The following is a 16,969-nucleotide window of genomic DNA, read 5'->3' on the forward strand; positions in this document are numbered from 1 at the left end:
CAGAGGCCAGTGTCACCCACCTCAGAAGCAGGCTACGCGTGTTGGAGTCATCAGCGTCTGCCTCTAGTCCTTCAAACTTGTTGGTCAGTGTCAGGGACACTTCTAGTTTGCTCAGGTCTGTGTGTCCACCTGCAGCAATGCTCTCCCCTGAGGTATGGTGAGGAATGAAAGGGAGACAGGCATACACACACACACACGCATACACACACGCACACCCCACCCCACACACACACACACCGAGGGGGGTCACGTTAAATCGGCTGCTCCACGTGTCCCTCTTCCAGGAAGTTTTCCCACACTGGCCTGTGGAACCACCCTGTGCCCGCAACCCTTAGCACTGATGGAAGGGCTGTTAACCAGAATACCCTTGCGTTACTGGGGCTGTGCCACCCCTACACCCTCAGCCCTGGGTGCTCTGAGGGTAGAGGAGCCATGCCCCCTGAGCCTGCAGCTCCTGGCTCTCTCCAGTCACCATCTTCATTCTGTCCTTCTTCCCAGTAAGTCGGCTTCCTCCTATTCCATGGCCTGGAAACCCCCCCTCCTCAGCCAGACCTAATGAGACCCTTATCCCTGTGTCTCCTGCACATCATTTAATTGGCCATTTACATGATGATCATGGGTCCCTCTACTGTCTACCTTCTCCATATCAATCTGTGTTCCTGTGCCCATGTCAGGATCAGAAAGAGAGTGTGGAACTAGCTGCCTGGCACAAGACCTAGACTGCATGGGCATGCTCCCATTTGGTGGCCTGCCTGTCTCTCCCTCCCTGCAGGCCCCCCAGCTGGCCCCAGCTGCCAAGGGGGGCACGCACCAATAAGGTCAGGGATGGTGGGCAGCTCCCCGAGGTCCTCTAGGAGCTCATGCAGAGGGTCTTGGTGATCGGGGGCAATGCAGTCCTGGTGTTCCAGCAGCAGCTGCAGGACGGAGGAAAAAAAAGGAGGTGCAGGGTCTGAGCCAAGCTCCCCCTTGGGCCAGACTACTACACCGTCATGGGCTACCAAACCCCCGCCCACCCAGCCAACACCCTGCAGATCACAGCCCTCACCCTGTGCGTGTTGACCAGCTCCCCCACGGTGATGTACACCACGGGTTTGGCCACAGCCACCATGTCTGAGTACTCGTCTACTGCAAAACGCTCCTCTGGCTCTGGCACCTGGCAGGCTCTATGGATGAACTTCCTGTCCGGAGGGAGGGCATGTGAGAGTGGGGAGGGTCAGCACCCCATACATGTTCTGTCTCCAACATTTCCCCGGCCTTCTCCAGCTACTGCTCAGGCCAATTCAGGCTCTCCAGTCTCAGCTTCTGCCCTCTGTCCTGCCCTACCTCCATCCCAGTGACCCCTCAAGCCAATCTCTCTTAATAGTCTCCCTTTCTCTCCACTGGGGAGTCCTGACAACAACCTATCCTCCACCCTACTCACTCCCCTCTTCTCCTCTATGCCTCTTGTCCTCATGGATTCTGGAGGGGAGAAGTGGGATGTCAAAGATGAGAAGAGGGGAGAAAGGGGACAGAGAGGAAAGGGATCCAAGACCTGAACTTGAGGTGTGTTTCCTCCAGATAGTCGTTCAGGACCCTCAGGTGCTGGCTCTGCCCAGAGAAGGCCTTGCCGGCCGCAGCGTGCTGCAGGAGCTGAGCCACAGCCCCCAGGGCATGGCGCTGGGGGGCAGTCAGGGTGCCACCAGCTGCCATGGCCACTATGTCGAAGGCGTCAGGAGCCACCACAGCTGGGTTCAGGAAGCGGTAATACAGGAGGTTCCCGACCACCTGAGGGCAGAGGAGAGTCTCCCAGAAGCCGCCGTGGGGCCGCCCTGACTGCTGCAGCCCCACATTCCCAGCTTGCTTGGCTGGAAGAAACACCTGGGCCAACTCCCTTACTTCAGAGAAAACAGGCCCGGAGCAGGCGGGCAACTTGCTCAAGGCCACACAGCAAACCGAACAAGAGCTGGGATGTGAACCCAGGTGTCCTGACAAGAAGCCTGGTGTTGCCCACTCTGTTTGCTTATGCCCCAGCTGCCTTTCCACCTGCCACCTGAAGCCCTGCTGGTGAGCCAGGCTCCATTTACAGGGGGTAGCATATTTCCTTCCTTGGATTTTTACGGCATAGGATTTTCTCTGTTTTTGTCTCAGTCTGGGGATCGCAGCTACCAGCAGAGCACAGGAGGGATTGGGAGGTGGGGGTGGGGAGACCACACTTGCCTTATAGACCTCGCTCTCCGTGGCATCAGAGAATTTCTCTACCAGAGTTGTCTTTAGGACTTTGGCCACATATCGCATCCCGTACCTGGGGACAAAGAAATAGGTGCACTGTGCCTGTGCCTCTTCCCATGGCTCTCTGCCAGAGCTCAGGGCTTGAGTGCCTGGCTTTCTCTCCTTCCCCAGGCTCAGCCACTCCAGAGTGAAGCTCAACTCCACTATCCACAGCCGGCCCCCTCCACTATCCACAGCCGGCCCCCTCCACTATCCAGAGCCGGCCCCCTCCACTACCCACAGCCAGCTCCCTGCTGCCTTCCTCCAAACACCTCTGGGCCTTCTCCCTTCTTCCTGCCCTGTGTCAGTAGCCAGGACCAGGGCCCTGTCATTTACTAAATCTCTCACATAGCCTCCAACCTGGCTCAAGAGCCTCTTCTTTGAGAATCTCTGGTCTCCCCTGCAGAGCACCCCTGATCACCATAGCCATCCCCTATTCCCCGAGAGACAGTGTTAGCCTAAAGTTTGGGTATCTGACACTCACAGCCAAAACCCTGTCCTAGGACAGCCCAGGTGGCTCCAAGGTAGTCAACCTTGTCAGCTATCACAGAGCAGGTGTGAGGGGCCTAGTCTGGGCTAGAGGCAGGGCCCCGAGGGGATCAATGAGCCTGAGCCTGGAGAAGCTCCAGTTTTGACTCCACCACCAACCAGAGATATCATCTTAGCCTATTTCCTCCCCCTTTGTAAGACTATCCCCTCGTCTAGAAAATGCAATGGTCGTTCTTGCCCTCTCTTCTCACAGGGTTTTCTGAGGATCAAGTGAAATTATGTCCGTGAGAGTAACGTATAATGGCAGAGTACTATTCAAATAGGCTGGACTTTATTATCATTACTATTCCTATTATGGATGTGCCTCCTACAAATGTAATTAAATTCGTTTAAAAGCAATTTCCGCCCCTAGGGTACCGGAGACAGAAGTTTACAGCTCATTGTGTACTTTCCTTTCTTAAGCCTAGACCAATCTTTTCTTACTCCTAATTGTAAACTCTTAAGCCACTTCTCCAGGTTTGGGGAGCAGGGTTATAAACTCTGTGGGTTCCCCCTTCCAGCATCCTCATCTTGCCCTGGGCATTTCAGCCTGGGCAACGGAGTGAGACCCTGTCTCAAAAATAATAATAATAAATAAAGAAAAATGAGGAAAAAAAAGAAGAATGAAATCTTGTCATTTTTGACAACATAGATGAACCTAGAGGTTCGTGTTAAGCCAAACACAGACAAATACTGCATGATCTCACTCATAGGTGGAATCTAAATAAGGTGATTTCATAGGAGTAGAGAGTAGAGTGGTGGTTACCAGAGCCTGGAGAGGGTGGGTGGGAGAGAGAGGATGGGAGAGGTTGGTCAATGGGCACACAATCAGTCAGGTAGGAAGAGTAAGCTCTGGTGCTCTATTGCACACAGGGTGACTACAGTTGATAAGCATGTATTGTATATCTCAAAATAGCTACAAGAGAGGATTTTGAATGTTCTCAACCACAAAGAAATAAATGTTTGAGGTAACAGATATGTTAATTACCCTGATTTGATCATTCATTGCACAATGTATACATGTATTGAAACATCACACTGTACTCTATGAATATATACAATTATTATGTGTTAAAAAATAAATGTAGAAAACTAAATTTATTGACTACATTTTAAGAAAACAGAGAACTATAAAGTACTTTATGGGCTTAAAATATTTATTTTTGATATTGGGAACTGAAGAGTCCCATTTTCTCCTCATTTGTGCTCAGATAATCAAGTGTCCCTGAGACCACTTTCGGGTCCCTCCTCTGGCTCCACTGACATCCTATCAGGCCACACACAGACCTGCACGCTGTCTTTCAGCTCAGCTCTCTAGCAGGAGCTTCGAGCATTCCCCACATCTCTCTAGGAACCCCTCTGAGTAGCCCTGGCTCCATCTCCCTCCCTGCCTTCCTCCCTGCAGGACTGTCACCCTGCTCTGCTCCCATGGTGGCCTGGCCCTCTTGAAATCTCACGTGTAGGTTGGGGTGGGGCTGTTGTACATACGGAATTTGGTCCACAGATGAGGTGATGGCTACAAGGAACTTATCAGTCATGGTGAGGAGGTTGCGTAGGGAGATGTCCAGTCGTCTCTGGACCTCGGGGTGGCTCAAGGCCTGCTCCGGGGTAACGTCATAGGGGAGATAGCTATGAGCAGAGAGAGACAAGATATAAGCAGAAGTCCCCTCCAATGGCCTCCTTCCCCAAGGCCCTATTCCTTAAACTCCTGTCCAACAGTAAGATTTGATACAGATGTGCTAAGGGGAGCCCAACATCCTAAAGAAGAAAGGGCCAGAATGAGAGAAAGGACTGGAGAGATGCAGCTGGGAGTAAGGAAGACAGTTGGAGTATCTACAGGGAAGCTGGAAGAATGTAGGAAGGAATGGAGAATCTGGAATCTATGGACACTTCTAAGGGGAACAGATGACAAGCAGGGGGCTGTGCTGCAAATAGTCTTTGGCAGTTTGGAACCATGGGGAGGCTGGGCCAGGGCCTTAGAGTTCCCTCACCTAAAGCCTCCTGTGCCATCCAGAGCAGCCACCAGGATTGCCTGCTGGCCTCAGTGGCTAGGTTTCCCTAGTACCTAGGGACCTGAGCAGTGACCCCAGGCTGTAAGGCCAACCTGTTTCTCCCATTATCTTATTTACCTATTCATCTGTAAATAGAGATACTCATCTATACCTCTATCAATAGGAGTCTAGATCCTAACTCCCAGCAAAATTTTTTTTTTTTGAGACAAGAGTCTCGCTCTGTCACCCACAGCTGGAGTGCAATGGCCTGATCTCTGCTCACTGCAACCTCCACCTCCTGGGTTCAAGCGATTCTTCTGCCTCAGCCTCCCAAGTAGCTGGGACTACAGGAGCGTACCACGATGCTCAGCTAATTTTTGTATTTTCAGTAGAGATGGGGTTTCACCATGTTGGCCAGGCTGGTCTCAAACTCCTGACCTCAGGTGATCCTCCTGCCTGGGTCTCCCAAAGTGCTGGGATTACAGGCGTGAGTCACCATGCTTGGCCCTACTCCCAGCAAATCTGACATATCATTTGCAAGCACTGACATAGCAATTAAGCACATTTGCATATTCATCTGTACTAATTTTATGTTAAGCCCACCAGGTCTGGAGTCATTTACATCAGTTTCATGTTAATTATCAGAGGGGGTCTAAAAGACTACCTTATTCATGCCTACAAAGCTGGTGTCATATTTGCATAAATCAGCATGCCCATTTATATGCCACCTTCAAAGTACACCCAAGCTTCCCCAGTAAGGTCCAAGACACAGCTGATCAGAGAGAGCTCTCCCTCTGCCCTTGTGCTCACCTGCGCTGCCCTGTCTGGGCCTCAGTCTGGTTGATCCAATTCTTATAGAGGTGGACAGGGTCTGTGTGGATGCTGAGCACTTTGTCCTCTAGCACGTCCTGGATAACCTTGCTCAGAATCTCCTGCAGGGCACTCTGTCCCCGCCCATTACGGTAGAATCTCACCACCAGCCTCACCACTGTTGGGTTGCCTGTCACCACGTCTTGGGGCTGCTCCACCTTTGACCTGTGGTTCAAGAGGTCATTGAAGCTAGTCTTCTGCCTTTGTGTAAGACAAATCATTGCTTTTCCTTTTTGAGATTTTGGCTCTCAAAGCCTGCTCTGGTGTCCCCCTTTTAAGGAATATCCTGATCTCTCTCTCTCATCCTTTGCGCTAGCATGTCAGCCATATCCTCCCATTGTGCTGTCCCAGGTGTTTTACAGTTTCTCCACAGGAGGTGGAGAAAAGAGGTCTTCTTATTCCATTTCTACCCTTAAACCTCAACAAGCTGTCATCTTATGAAGGAGTCAACAGGGGCATCTCTTAACCCATTCTCTCCCCATTTCTTTGTGTCTGGAGAGCCTACTTGATTTCCTCCTGGAGCGCTGTCTTGAACAGCTGGAGCAGGAGATAGGCCTCTCGGCGGCTGGAGGCATAGTTGTATAGGCTGAAAATCACTGCCTCCATGAACTTGGTGGTTTTGTTCTGTGGCATCTGAAAGATCAGCTTGGCCAGGTAGATGGGCTGAGTCTGCAAGCAAAAGGGGAGACAGGAATGGCTGACCATGCACCTTGAGGACTAGTGATAGGATAAGGAAGGGCTTTCCCCTGATGGAAACCTGGAATGGAGAAAGCACTATCACACTTTCTCTAGGTGCTAGTAACATTTCAGACAAGCAGGGGAAGAGCTGGTCTTTTTTCCTGGGGATAAGGAATTAAGATTACGGGAAAGGACACCTTGCATGGTGCTAAAGGCACAGACAAGAAAGCCTTGAAGTCTCAGACCCTCAGGAGATGGGAGAAACTTCTCCTTGGAAAGTCCTCTGCTAACCTGGAGCAGGTAGAAGAGGTGTTGGTATGCTTCTAGTTTCTGCCGTTTCTCTTTGCTCAGTGACTTTAATCCCTTCTGCTTGTCCAGAACCATCATATCCGACAGCTGCTCCTTATTCCTCTTGGTCAGTTTCTTGCAGTGGGAGACCACTTCCTGCAGGGGTGGAGGAGCGGGTGATACAACCAGCACAGGCCATCCCAGGGCACAGAACATGTGGTCTAGAATCAGTGCCTTGAAGAGCCAGGGTTTTCTGTTGTTCAAGGAATAGGCATAAGCTGGGGAAGAGAAGCAGTTCTAGGGTGAGGAAGGGCCCCTCCTAGTACCCTGAGACTCCATCTGGTTTCTCTCCTGTCATGGGAGTGAGTCTTCAAAGAGAAATGGGTTGCAAGGCTGAGGACTGTGTCTATTTGGCTTTTGCTATCATTTCTTATTAGATTGCTACACACATTTGAGGTGGAGATATCACTATATCACTACTACCCTGACACTGCATATTTGTATGGTAATTTATTATTTAAAGAGCTTTCATATCTATATTTGGCCTGGAGAGGTGGACATTCTCATTATTCCCAGTTTGATAATGAGAAAACAGACTTACAAGTTAAATGACAGCCCCATCCCTAGGAATCAGCAGAGCCAGGCATCCCAATTCTAGGTCTAGTGCTCTTTCTATTCTGTCATGGGTCCCCCAAAATGATTTATTAGAATGGCAGAGGGCCACTGGAACAAGGATCTGAGTCAGGTGATAAAAGCCACACCATTTTGAAAAAAATTGATTAGGAAGCAGAGAATGGTTAGCATCACATTTCCAGAGGCAGGCAGATCTGGGGAGGAGAGGACTGGTGGGCCCCTTACCTGCAGAGTGATGCGGTTCTTCACCAGCAGGCCAATCTTGATGTCCATGATATTGAGGTCCTGCTCCAGCTGCTGATTGGATCGGATCTTCCTAACTACTTCTTCCTGGAGCTTCAGCAGCTCTGCCTCAGCCAAGAAGTCCTGCTGGCTTTGATTCAAGAGATGGGCAAATCTGCGTACCACACTGAGAGGAGGGTGGGGTGCATGCACTGGGAGGAAGGGAGGAGGCATCAGGATTAGGATACCTCATCAGAGGCCTCCTGGCCAGCCCCTGCCCCAGAGTCAGCACATCCTAGTCCCCATTCTGCTTAGGATCAGGAGGTCCCCAACCCCAGTCCTCTTCTAACTGGTTCTGCTTACACTTGGAGGGCAGTGGGTAGCCTCCCAGTCAGGCCTGTCCCTGAGCTCCCTGTCTTATAACTGGAGATGACATAATAGCTGCTCTTCCCCTGCCTCTGATTGACCCCAGCCTGGGTCTATCCCAGGGACCTATGACACCAAAACCAGAGCCACAGCTCCCTCTGATGATCCTCCCAGACCTCCCAAGTCTACCCCAATTGCTACTCATTTCTGCTGGGCCAACCTGCTCCTCTTCCCCCTACCTGCCAGCCACAACTCAGCCCCACTTGCCCTCACAGTGCTCCTCTGTCAGGAGTTTCTGTGCATACCAGGAAGCACAGATGGGATGGACAGTGGGCTTTATAATATAGGGAACGTCAGAGCTAGCTGGTGATTCCCCTTGAATCACCTTTGGAATTGGTATTTGAGAAAAAAAGAAAGAAGCCTCTGAGCTAATTTATTGGAAATAACAACAAAATAGCAACTAATACATATAATGTTTACTATGAGACAGAAACTGTTCTAAGTGCTTTACACTTAAGACCACCTGTGAGGTCAGTATGCTGTAACAATCCTCTCTTACCAATGATAACTCTGAGACTCAGAGAAGGTAAGCAACTTGCCCTACGTTACACAGCTAGTAATAAATGGAGTCAGATATGGAAGATGAATAAAACTAGTCCCTGTCCTTAAAGGCAGTCTAGTAGGGGAACTAGACAAATAAACCACAATTCACTGCAATGTGGTTAGCGCTTTGAGAGAAGCATGGGGATCTTTGGGAAAACAAAAGCGAGTCATCCAATCCCACCTGGGGAGTGAAGAAACACTGCAAGGAGGAGGTAAGATCCCCTGATGCTGGTGAAAAGGAGGAGGAGAGGGTGAATGTAGGGAGTGCTGGAAGTCCACTGTATCTGGAACACAGTGCAGAAGGTGCAGGTAGTGAGGGGCAGGTCAGTGAGGTTAGAGGTACTGGGAAAGGCTAGATCACAGAGAGCCCTAAAGCTGTGGTTAGGAGATTGGACTTTATCCTCAGGGCAACAGGGAATCATGGTAAGTCTTAAGTAGGTGAGTGACAAGATCACATGTACAGGTTTAATGGATTAATCTGGGTATAGTAGGGGAACAATTTTTTTTTTTTTTCCCAGATAGAGTCTCACTCTGTTGCCCAGGCTGAAATTCAGTCCTGCCATCTCGGCTCCCTGCAACCTCTGCCTCCCTAGCTCAAGAGATTCTCCTGCCCCAGCCTCCCAAGTAGCTGGGATTATAGGTGCCAGTCACCACGTCTGGCTACTTTTTGTATTTTTAGTAGAGATGGGGTTTCACCATGTTGGTGATGCTGGTCTTAAACTCCTGACCTCAAGTGATCCTCCTGCCTTGACCTCCCGAAGTGCTGGGATTACTGCTGTGAGCCACCACGCCTGGGCTGCGGACAAATCTTTGAGGAGTGAGGAAGAGTAGAATCCAACACAATTCATGGCATCTTGGATTTGATTAAATACAGCATATTAAGTCATTTTATCCCCAAAACAGCCCTGCAAGATAGGTATTAGCATTATCTCCAGTCTATAAAGGAGAAAAGTGGGCAACAAGGAAGTTCAGTGGCTGGGCGCAGTACCTCATGCCTGTAATCCCAGCACTTTGGGTAGCTAAGGCAAGTGGATCACATGAGCTCAGGAGTTTGAGACCAGCCTGGGCAAAATGGGGAGACCCCCATCTCTGAAAAAGAATCAAAAGTTAGCCAGGTATGGTGGTGTACACCTGCAGTCCCAGTACTCAGGAGGCTGAGGTGGAAGGATCACTTGAGCCTAGAAGGTTGAGGCTGCAGTGAGCTGTGATCATGCCACTGTACTCCAGCCAGGGTGACAGAGTGAGACTCTGTCTCAAATAAATAAATAGACAGACAGATAGATAGACAGACAGACAGATAGATAGACAGAGAGACAGACAGACAGACAGATAGATAAATGTTAAGTAACTTGCCTAGGGCTACCCAGCTAGTAAATGGCAGAGCTCTGAGTAGAGTTTGGGTGCCAGTGAAGTCAGGAGACAGCACTAGGGAAAAACAAGTTCTTCCAGAAAAACCATGAAATGAAGAGAAGAAAAAGATATCAAGAATGGTCAGGACAATGGTATTAGTGTAACCAAAGAGACAAAATAGAAAGGGCTAGGCTGGGGAGAGAGAAGGAGAGAAGGGAGCTTCTTGCCAGGAAGCAGATGGCCTGAGTGTGTATGGCCAGAGAAGGGACAGGCAAAGCCCCTGTGGGCAGGATGGGACAAAGAAGGACTGGGGAGGTGAAGGAGAGGATTCCTAAGCAGGACATTTCACCAGAAGCTCAAAAGTGCAGCCTCAAGGCCAGGAAAGAAAGGGGCCTACTGCTTTAGGAACCCAGGGGGCTAGAGGTGAATGTGGAAATGAACTACTTACCAATTTCACAAAAAAGAAGGGGATGCCATTTGCTGGGCTTCTGAACTTGAAGTTCAAGGGCCAGAAAGGACCTCTTTTAGGCTAACGGGAATATGGAGCAGGAAGATGGCCCTCCCTTGAGTGCCTCTCACATTCCCCACACCACAGAATGGACTCTATGTACCTCACCAGGCCTTGTTTGTGCTGGGCCACAGAGGTTGGAGGGGAGAAGGTTGAACCCTAGGGAAAGAAGCAAGATCCTTTTCTTTTTGCTTTGGTGGTAGCAATAGGTAGATAATCTAAGCCTGGTACACAAAGAGCCTGTTAGAGGAACTTTCGCTGTGACAAGCCTGTGATTGGGACGAGCAGAGCGGCTTTTGTTACAACCCCTGTTCCACGTTTCTGCACAGACAACTTCTGACAACCTTCCCCTTACCTGCTGTGCAGTCCCAGAAGGATGTCTAGACCTGCCTGGCTCTATGGGGTCCTCTCCCTCTCATCAGCTGGGAAGGGTGGATCAGGCAGCTCACCTAATATCCTGTAGTCATCCCGGGCTTTCCTGGCTCGGAAAAATGCCTGGATCTTCACAATGGAGTTAACCTGCCATGAACACGGATGGGAAAAGGCTTGCTGGCTGCCCTTGCTCTAGTCTCGTGGGTAAAGGTTGGGTATGCGGGCAGGGGGAGCAAGGCGACACTCACATTCTTCTGGAAGTAGTGCAGACGCCTCAGGTATTGCCTCCGAGCTGCCCACATCCGGGCCCAGGCCTGGATCTGGGAGGAGAAACATACTGCCTCAGCTCCAGCCTGGGGCCCACCCTCAGTCCCAGGCCAATTCAGCCAAATCAAGAGGTCAAGAGGAGGTGACAGGACTACAAGATTGTTCTCAGAGGGTCCTTCAAGAGAGGAGCCTGCCACAACCACTGTAGCTACCTTGATTATGGCATCCAGGTTTGCTTTAAAATACTGCAGCCGCTGCAGGTAAATCTTCCGCTGTCTATAACCCCGCCAATGAGCCTACACATCAGGAGAGAAAAGGAAGTAACACAAGCAGGTCTCCTTTGGCCAGAGAGGCTTTTAGAAAAATCCTTGTCCTGGGCCCTTCAGGGAATGGAAGGGGGCAGCTAAATAGAAGGGGAAGGGGAAAGTGCCCCTGTTCCCAAAGAACTTCCAGTTTCATGGGGAAGACCAGATGGCTGCACATAGCCAACAATGCCCTCTGCCATACTCCCTGGTCCCAGCACAAACACCCACACACCCACACCCACACATCCCTAACCAACACCTTTTCACAGAAACTCAACTATAAGATATAGGCCGATAAGATAATAAAGCATACACCTACTCACCAACTTCACCAAAGTATGTACCATATCAGCCTAAAATATACTCATACACCCATATGCAGACCACCCACACCCTATCACACACTCCACCCTCCCTCATGTGCACAGAAAGTGGGCAGAGAGCAGTCTGGAAATGCATGCGGTTGTGTGGATGGGAAGTGTGTACAGGCACAGAGCCGTGTGCTCACCATCTTTGCCAGCGGCCACCTGGGCAAGAGGTCACTAATGCTCTCATAACTCACATTCTCTTTACAACACAATCCAGCTCCTGACCCTAGCTCTCAGCAAATCTTCCAAGGTTTCCAGTAATTCAGTTGTCAGGCTGATGGCCTCTCCCCTAGCTGACCTGCTGCAAACAGTCCCACTGACATCTTCACAAATCATGCCTCATTTGGTCTCTAAAACACAAACATCAAGGTCCTCTTCCATTCCGGTCTCCTTCCTAGGAGCCTTTTCCCTTTACTCCGAGTTCTCAACCATCTGACCCCATACTCCCTCTTTGACTTTCTACTGGCCCCCACCTTCTTAAGGATTCTAGATGCATCAGACTTTTCATTTTCTTCTAAACATGCCTTATGGTTTTCTGTCCCTGAAAATTTTACACCCACCCTTGCCCCCAGCCCTATCGCTACCCCCTGAAATCCTTCCCATTTTTTTCTTTTTTTTTGAGACAGGGTCTTGCTGTCACCCAGACTGGAGTGCAGTGGTTCCGTCATGGCTCACTGCAGCCTCAACCTCCTGGGCTCAGTGATCCTTTCTCCTCAGCCTCCTAAGTAGCTGGAATCACAGGCATGTGTCACCATGCCTGATTAATTCTTTATGTTCTGTAGACATGGGGTCTTACTATGCTGTCCAAGCCAATCTTGAACTCTTTGGCTCAAGCTATCCTCCCACCTTGGCCTCCCCAAGTGCTGAGGTTACAGGCGTGAGCCACCATCCTTGGCCCTTCCTGTCTTTTAGGGCCCTCATCTAGCATCCCCTAGTACACAGGCCTTGGGAGACACTCTACCACTGACATTGTCTCAGTTTGGTAAGACTTGGAAGCAACCCGTTTCATTCAGTTGCTCCCAGCCCTTCCTAAAGCCAGTTCTGCCAGCTTTCCTTCCAGGCTTACATGGCCCCTCTGTTGCGATAGGATGTAAAAGAGGATAGCTTGGTCCATGATACCAGTTGTCCATGTTGGAGTCTAGAGGCCAGGAAGCCCCATTTCCATGCCTGCCCTCAGGACTCTTTCTTTTCCTCCTCCAGGTACTACCTGGAAAGTTGCTGTGGGAAAAGGCAGAGTGGTCTGCTCTCTGCTCTTACCCACCACCCAACTTCCACCAGACTCCTTAAGGCCTCTGAATTGGTTAGAATACAGGACCCTGGATGGGGTTCTGGCCAGGGTCAAAGCTTTTAGCAGATAAAGTCTCAGTACACCCAGGCAGTCTCATTTTGGATTCTCATTTCCCCATCGCTGGAGGGCAAGAAGCTCAAGGCTCTGGACTACCTCTCTCTTTCTCTGTCTCCCAGGACCCAGGCCAGAGCTGACACAGCTTTGGTACTAGTGACAAATGTTCCCTCTGATTCCATCTTCTCTTCCACTGTTGGTGTGGTTTTTCATCACCTTAGTGTGAAATTCCAGTCTGGGCTCAGGAGGGAGAAATCCCATGATTCAGACCACTAAATACAGATCACTAAAGTTGTGTATTCAGTTCTGGGACCAATGCCCTGAAAACAAAATCTCATAATGGCTCCCACCAACGGAGCACTTACCATGCTAAGTGCTGCATGTGATTTTCCTACTTAATCCTCCCAATCAGCATATGAGGTGAGTGCCATCATTATGAATGAGGAAACTGAGTGCTAGAGAGGGCTTAAGTAAGGTGCCCAGTGTCATATGACCCAGAAGTGGTAGGACCAGGAGGCAAACTCCAGCCTGAGCTCTCAGTTACCCCCCACACCCTCGGTCATCATCAAGGGCCATTTGCCAGTCCCGGTCTGCACATCCGTCTCCCTTGGGCTTCTCTGGTGTTGTCTTCATGTCCCTCCTATCACAATGTCTAGCATCAAGTATACTCCAATTTCTGTGAGGGGGGAGATGTGATCACTCACCCGTGGGCCTCACATCCATCTCCCACCCCAGTGGCAAGTGGCATGCTCTTGGCATTCAAAGAAGTTTATGAAAACATCTTTACATTGCCAGCACCTCCATGAGGCCCTCCAGATCACATCTGCCTGGGAAGGTCTCTGCTCATCGTTCCTGGCTTGCAGTGCCTCTGGCTATCTTCCCTACCGACCTGATGTCTCAGTTACTTGTGGGTCAGTCTCAGAGGCCACCCATGGGTTGAAAGAATAAAAATGGGAAGGGCTGGTTGGAGAGAAAAGGTAGAAGACTCTTCTTTTCCTAAAGGATACTCCACCCCTTTTCTGTTTAACCACCGCCACCTCTTTGAGCCCTTCTGGTGTCTAAGCCCTGATGTCTTACTAAACACACACACACACACACACACACACACACACACACACACATTTTTAGAGACAGGGTCTTGCTCTGTTGCCCAGGCTGGAGTGCACTGGTGCCATTACAAATCATTTCAGCCTCAAACTCCTGGCCTCATGCAATCCTCTTACCTCAGCCTTCTGAGTGGCTGGAGTCACAGGCGTGACCCACTGTGCCCAGCTAAATCTTATTTCACTCTTCCCTTGGGGAAGCTAAAAAGCAGCTCTGACTCTCTGGTTAGTGATGATGATGATATAACTAGCATGGTAACTTCTACCATGTTCTTACCTACCTCCCAGGCACTGTTTATATAAACACTTGAGATATTACCTAACTTAATCCTCATAACAACTCTATAGGGATCATTATCCCTATTTTTCAGATGAAAAGATTGAGGGACCAGTGAGGAAACCGAGGGAGAGTAAGTAACTTGCCAGGGTCACACAGCTAAGAGGTGGTAGAGTTGGGATTCAAATGTGCATCGTCTGGCTCCAGAACCTATGCTCTTAACCACTACTATTCAGAGACCAAAAGATCATTCCCATGCCCACTCAGTAAAAAGGAAGTAGGGTGGATACCCTGGAGCGCAGATAAGCCTAGGCCCTGAAGACTGAGAAAGCCAGAGATTGCCACCTGGATCTTGATGACTGCTGGGAGCCAGGTCCTCAGAAAGTGGGAATGCTCAGCAAACTTCTGCCGAACTAGGAAGCCACGGAGGCGGGCCTGGAGTTGGATGATAAAGCCGACGTTGGCCTTCCAGAGCTGTTGGCGGTCATAGGCAGCAGTGACCTTGGTGACAGCTGACTGTGGGGGCAGGAGAGAGATGCTGTGGTCTTTTGGGGAGTGGGAGCCTCTTCTTCAGGGCATTCACATCTGAGATTCCCTGTCCTTGCAGGGGCTCTGCCAACCTGGATCTCCTCCCAGGTCAGGTGAGAGGGGTTGAGGCGGCAGCCAGCGGGTTGCTCCCAGGTGCCCTGGAAGGTCTGCAGATGGAAGTAGTAGGCAGTGCCATCCTTCATGTCATGTTGAACCCAGAAAGCTGTGTCTGCTAAGCAGAAACCAAGCAAGCAGAGAAGGTTCAGAGCAGGCAAGGGGCAGGCAGAGAAGAGGAGGGTCAGGCTGGGCCCTTACCTGGACGCTGTTTCTTTGCCATGACACCTTCCAGGGCTCGCTGGTAGCCTTTGGCACAGTCGGGAACTACCCCTCGAAGGGCCACTGCGGGGTTCCTCAACACCCGCTCAGTCTGGGCTGCCTTGCCCTCCTTGATGGCCTGATTGATGGCGGCCACACCAAGAGCCACTGACAGAGAAATCAGGAGAGAGAAGTCAATCCTTCTCCCGAGTCCCTCCCCGGGCCTTGGCCTGTCCACTAGGGACGGATTCAATAAAAGAGGACACAAAATCATCCTGTCTGAAGGAATAGATGGGAACATCCCGGGATGGACAGAGACACATACATGAAAAGCAGTAGCAGGCAAGTGTGCTTGGAAGGAAAGGCAGCAGTCAAGGAAGCGCTCCTGAGGGAGGCAGTGTGGGGCTGGGCTGAGCTGGGGCTTGATAAAAGGAAAATCAGTTTGAACAGAGCGTAAAGGCAGAGGCCCTGAGCAGTGGCTCATGCCTATGATCCCGACACTTTGGGAGGCCGAGGCAGGCACATCACTTGAGCTCAGGAGTTCGAGACTAGCCTGGCCAACATGGCAAAACCTGTCTCTATAAAAAATACAAAAATTGGCAGGGTGTGGTGGCTCACGCTTGTAATCCCAGCACTTTGAGGCTGAGGTGGGCGGATCACCTGAGGTCAGGAGTTTGAGACCGGCCTTGCCACTGTGGTAAAACCCCGTCTCTACTAAAAATACAAAAATTAGCCACAGTAGTGGGCACCTATAATCCCAGCTACTCAGGAGGCTGAGGCATGAGAATTGCTTGAACCTGGGAGGTGGAGATTGCAGTGAGCCAAGACTGCACCACTGCACTCCGTCCTGGATGACAGAGCAAGACTCTGTCTCAAAAAAAAAAAAAAAAAAATTAGCCAGGTGTGGTAATGCATGCCTGTGGTCCCAGCTACTCAGGAGTCTGAGGTGGGAGGATCACTTCAAAGGTTGCAGTGAACCGAGATCATGGTACACTGCCCGCTAGCCTGGGTGACAGAACAAGACCCTGTCTCAGAAAAGAAGCATAAAGGCAGGATATGGGCAGAAGAGCCTGGGACAGTTTCTTAGGAGTAGAGAGCCTAAGATGTGAGAATGGCTGATGTAGCATCTGCCTTCCAGTCACTAGCAGACAGACAGAAAGACAGAGAGACCCCAGCCACTGAGAACTAACACCACCAGCACCACACATCAGCACACCCGTCTATTTGTACTGATTCTCTTATTTTCCTCAAACCGCTGCCAATTCCTCTTCTCTCACTCCAAGTCTAGACATTTTCTAGCCAGAGCTGATTGACTGTTGGAACCCAAACTCAAGCTACCAGCAGAAATGGGATTTCTGGCTACCACGTGATCTCACATGCCCACATTACAGGGAAAGTGCCCACGGGAAGGCATAGAGGAAGGCAGTGGGTGAACTATGGATTCTCACCTCCTGGGAATTTCCTGCCTCACTGACTGCCAGGAACAGCAGCCCACCCTGCAGTCCAAACAGCAGCCCTCCTGCTCTGACTGTGGCCTGCCTCCCCACAGAGGTTGAAGGGAGCAGGAGGTGACCAGTGAGACCACCTGATCATCTGGGCTACTGCTGAGCCCACATCGCTTTCCCTCCCCTCCCAGGGTCCCCTGCCCAGTCCATTTACTTTTCTGAGCTGTATTTGTGTCCTGGTTGGCTCTGACCACTCCCTGGCGGATCTCCTCAAGCCATAGCACAGCTCCAGGATCCCCTGTCACCTGGCAGATTGAGAGAGATAAAAAAGATGAGATCCCAAGCTGGTCTCTCTAGGTTCCC

The 16,969-nt window shown here is 50.5% G+C and overlaps 1 protein-coding gene across 3 annotated transcripts in view; it reads right to left on the reverse strand.

Moving 5' to 3' along the window:
* Window positions 1-16,969, reverse strand: part of IQGAP3 (IQ motif containing GTPase activating protein 3) — a 44,613-nt gene that overhangs the window by 7,935 nt on the left and 19,709 nt on the right. For 2 of the 3 annotated variants that reach the window (XM_021667349.2, XM_021667347.2), the window contains exons 16-32: window positions 16,821-16,911; window positions 15,162-15,329; window positions 14,939-15,078; window positions 14,664-14,834; window positions 11,136-11,219; window positions 10,905-10,976; window positions 10,734-10,803; window positions 7,461-7,669; window positions 6,606-6,758; window positions 6,142-6,305; window positions 5,577-5,801; window positions 4,264-4,404; window positions 2,197-2,281; window positions 1,532-1,764; window positions 1,046-1,178; window positions 812-914; window positions 21-147 (exon numbers count right to left, since the gene is read on the reverse strand). In XM_021667349.2, the coding sequence (XP_021523024.2) occupies window positions 21-147; window positions 812-914; window positions 1,046-1,178; window positions 1,532-1,764; window positions 2,197-2,281; window positions 4,264-4,404; window positions 5,577-5,801; window positions 6,142-6,305; window positions 6,606-6,758; window positions 7,461-7,669; window positions 10,734-10,803; window positions 10,905-10,976; window positions 11,136-11,219; window positions 14,664-14,834; window positions 14,939-15,078; window positions 15,162-15,329; window positions 16,821-16,911 (2,369 nt within the window). The remainder of the gene's footprint in view (window positions 1-20; window positions 148-811; window positions 915-1,045; window positions 1,179-1,531; window positions 1,765-2,196; window positions 2,282-4,263; window positions 4,405-5,576; window positions 5,802-6,141; window positions 6,306-6,605; window positions 6,759-7,460; window positions 7,670-10,733; window positions 10,804-10,904; window positions 10,977-11,135; window positions 11,220-14,663; window positions 14,835-14,938; window positions 15,079-15,161; window positions 15,330-16,820; window positions 16,912-16,969) is intronic. The other variant, XM_021667348.2, reaches the window with a different exon arrangement.

This window comes from Aotus nancymaae, unplaced genomic scaffold, assembly GCF_030222135.1.
Source record: "Aotus nancymaae isolate 86718 unplaced genomic scaffold, 86718_ANA_hifiasm-v0.15.2.pri h1tg000108l, whole genome shotgun sequence".
Taxonomy (NCBI): Eukaryota; Metazoa; Chordata; class Mammalia; order Primates; family Aotidae; genus Aotus; species Aotus nancymaae.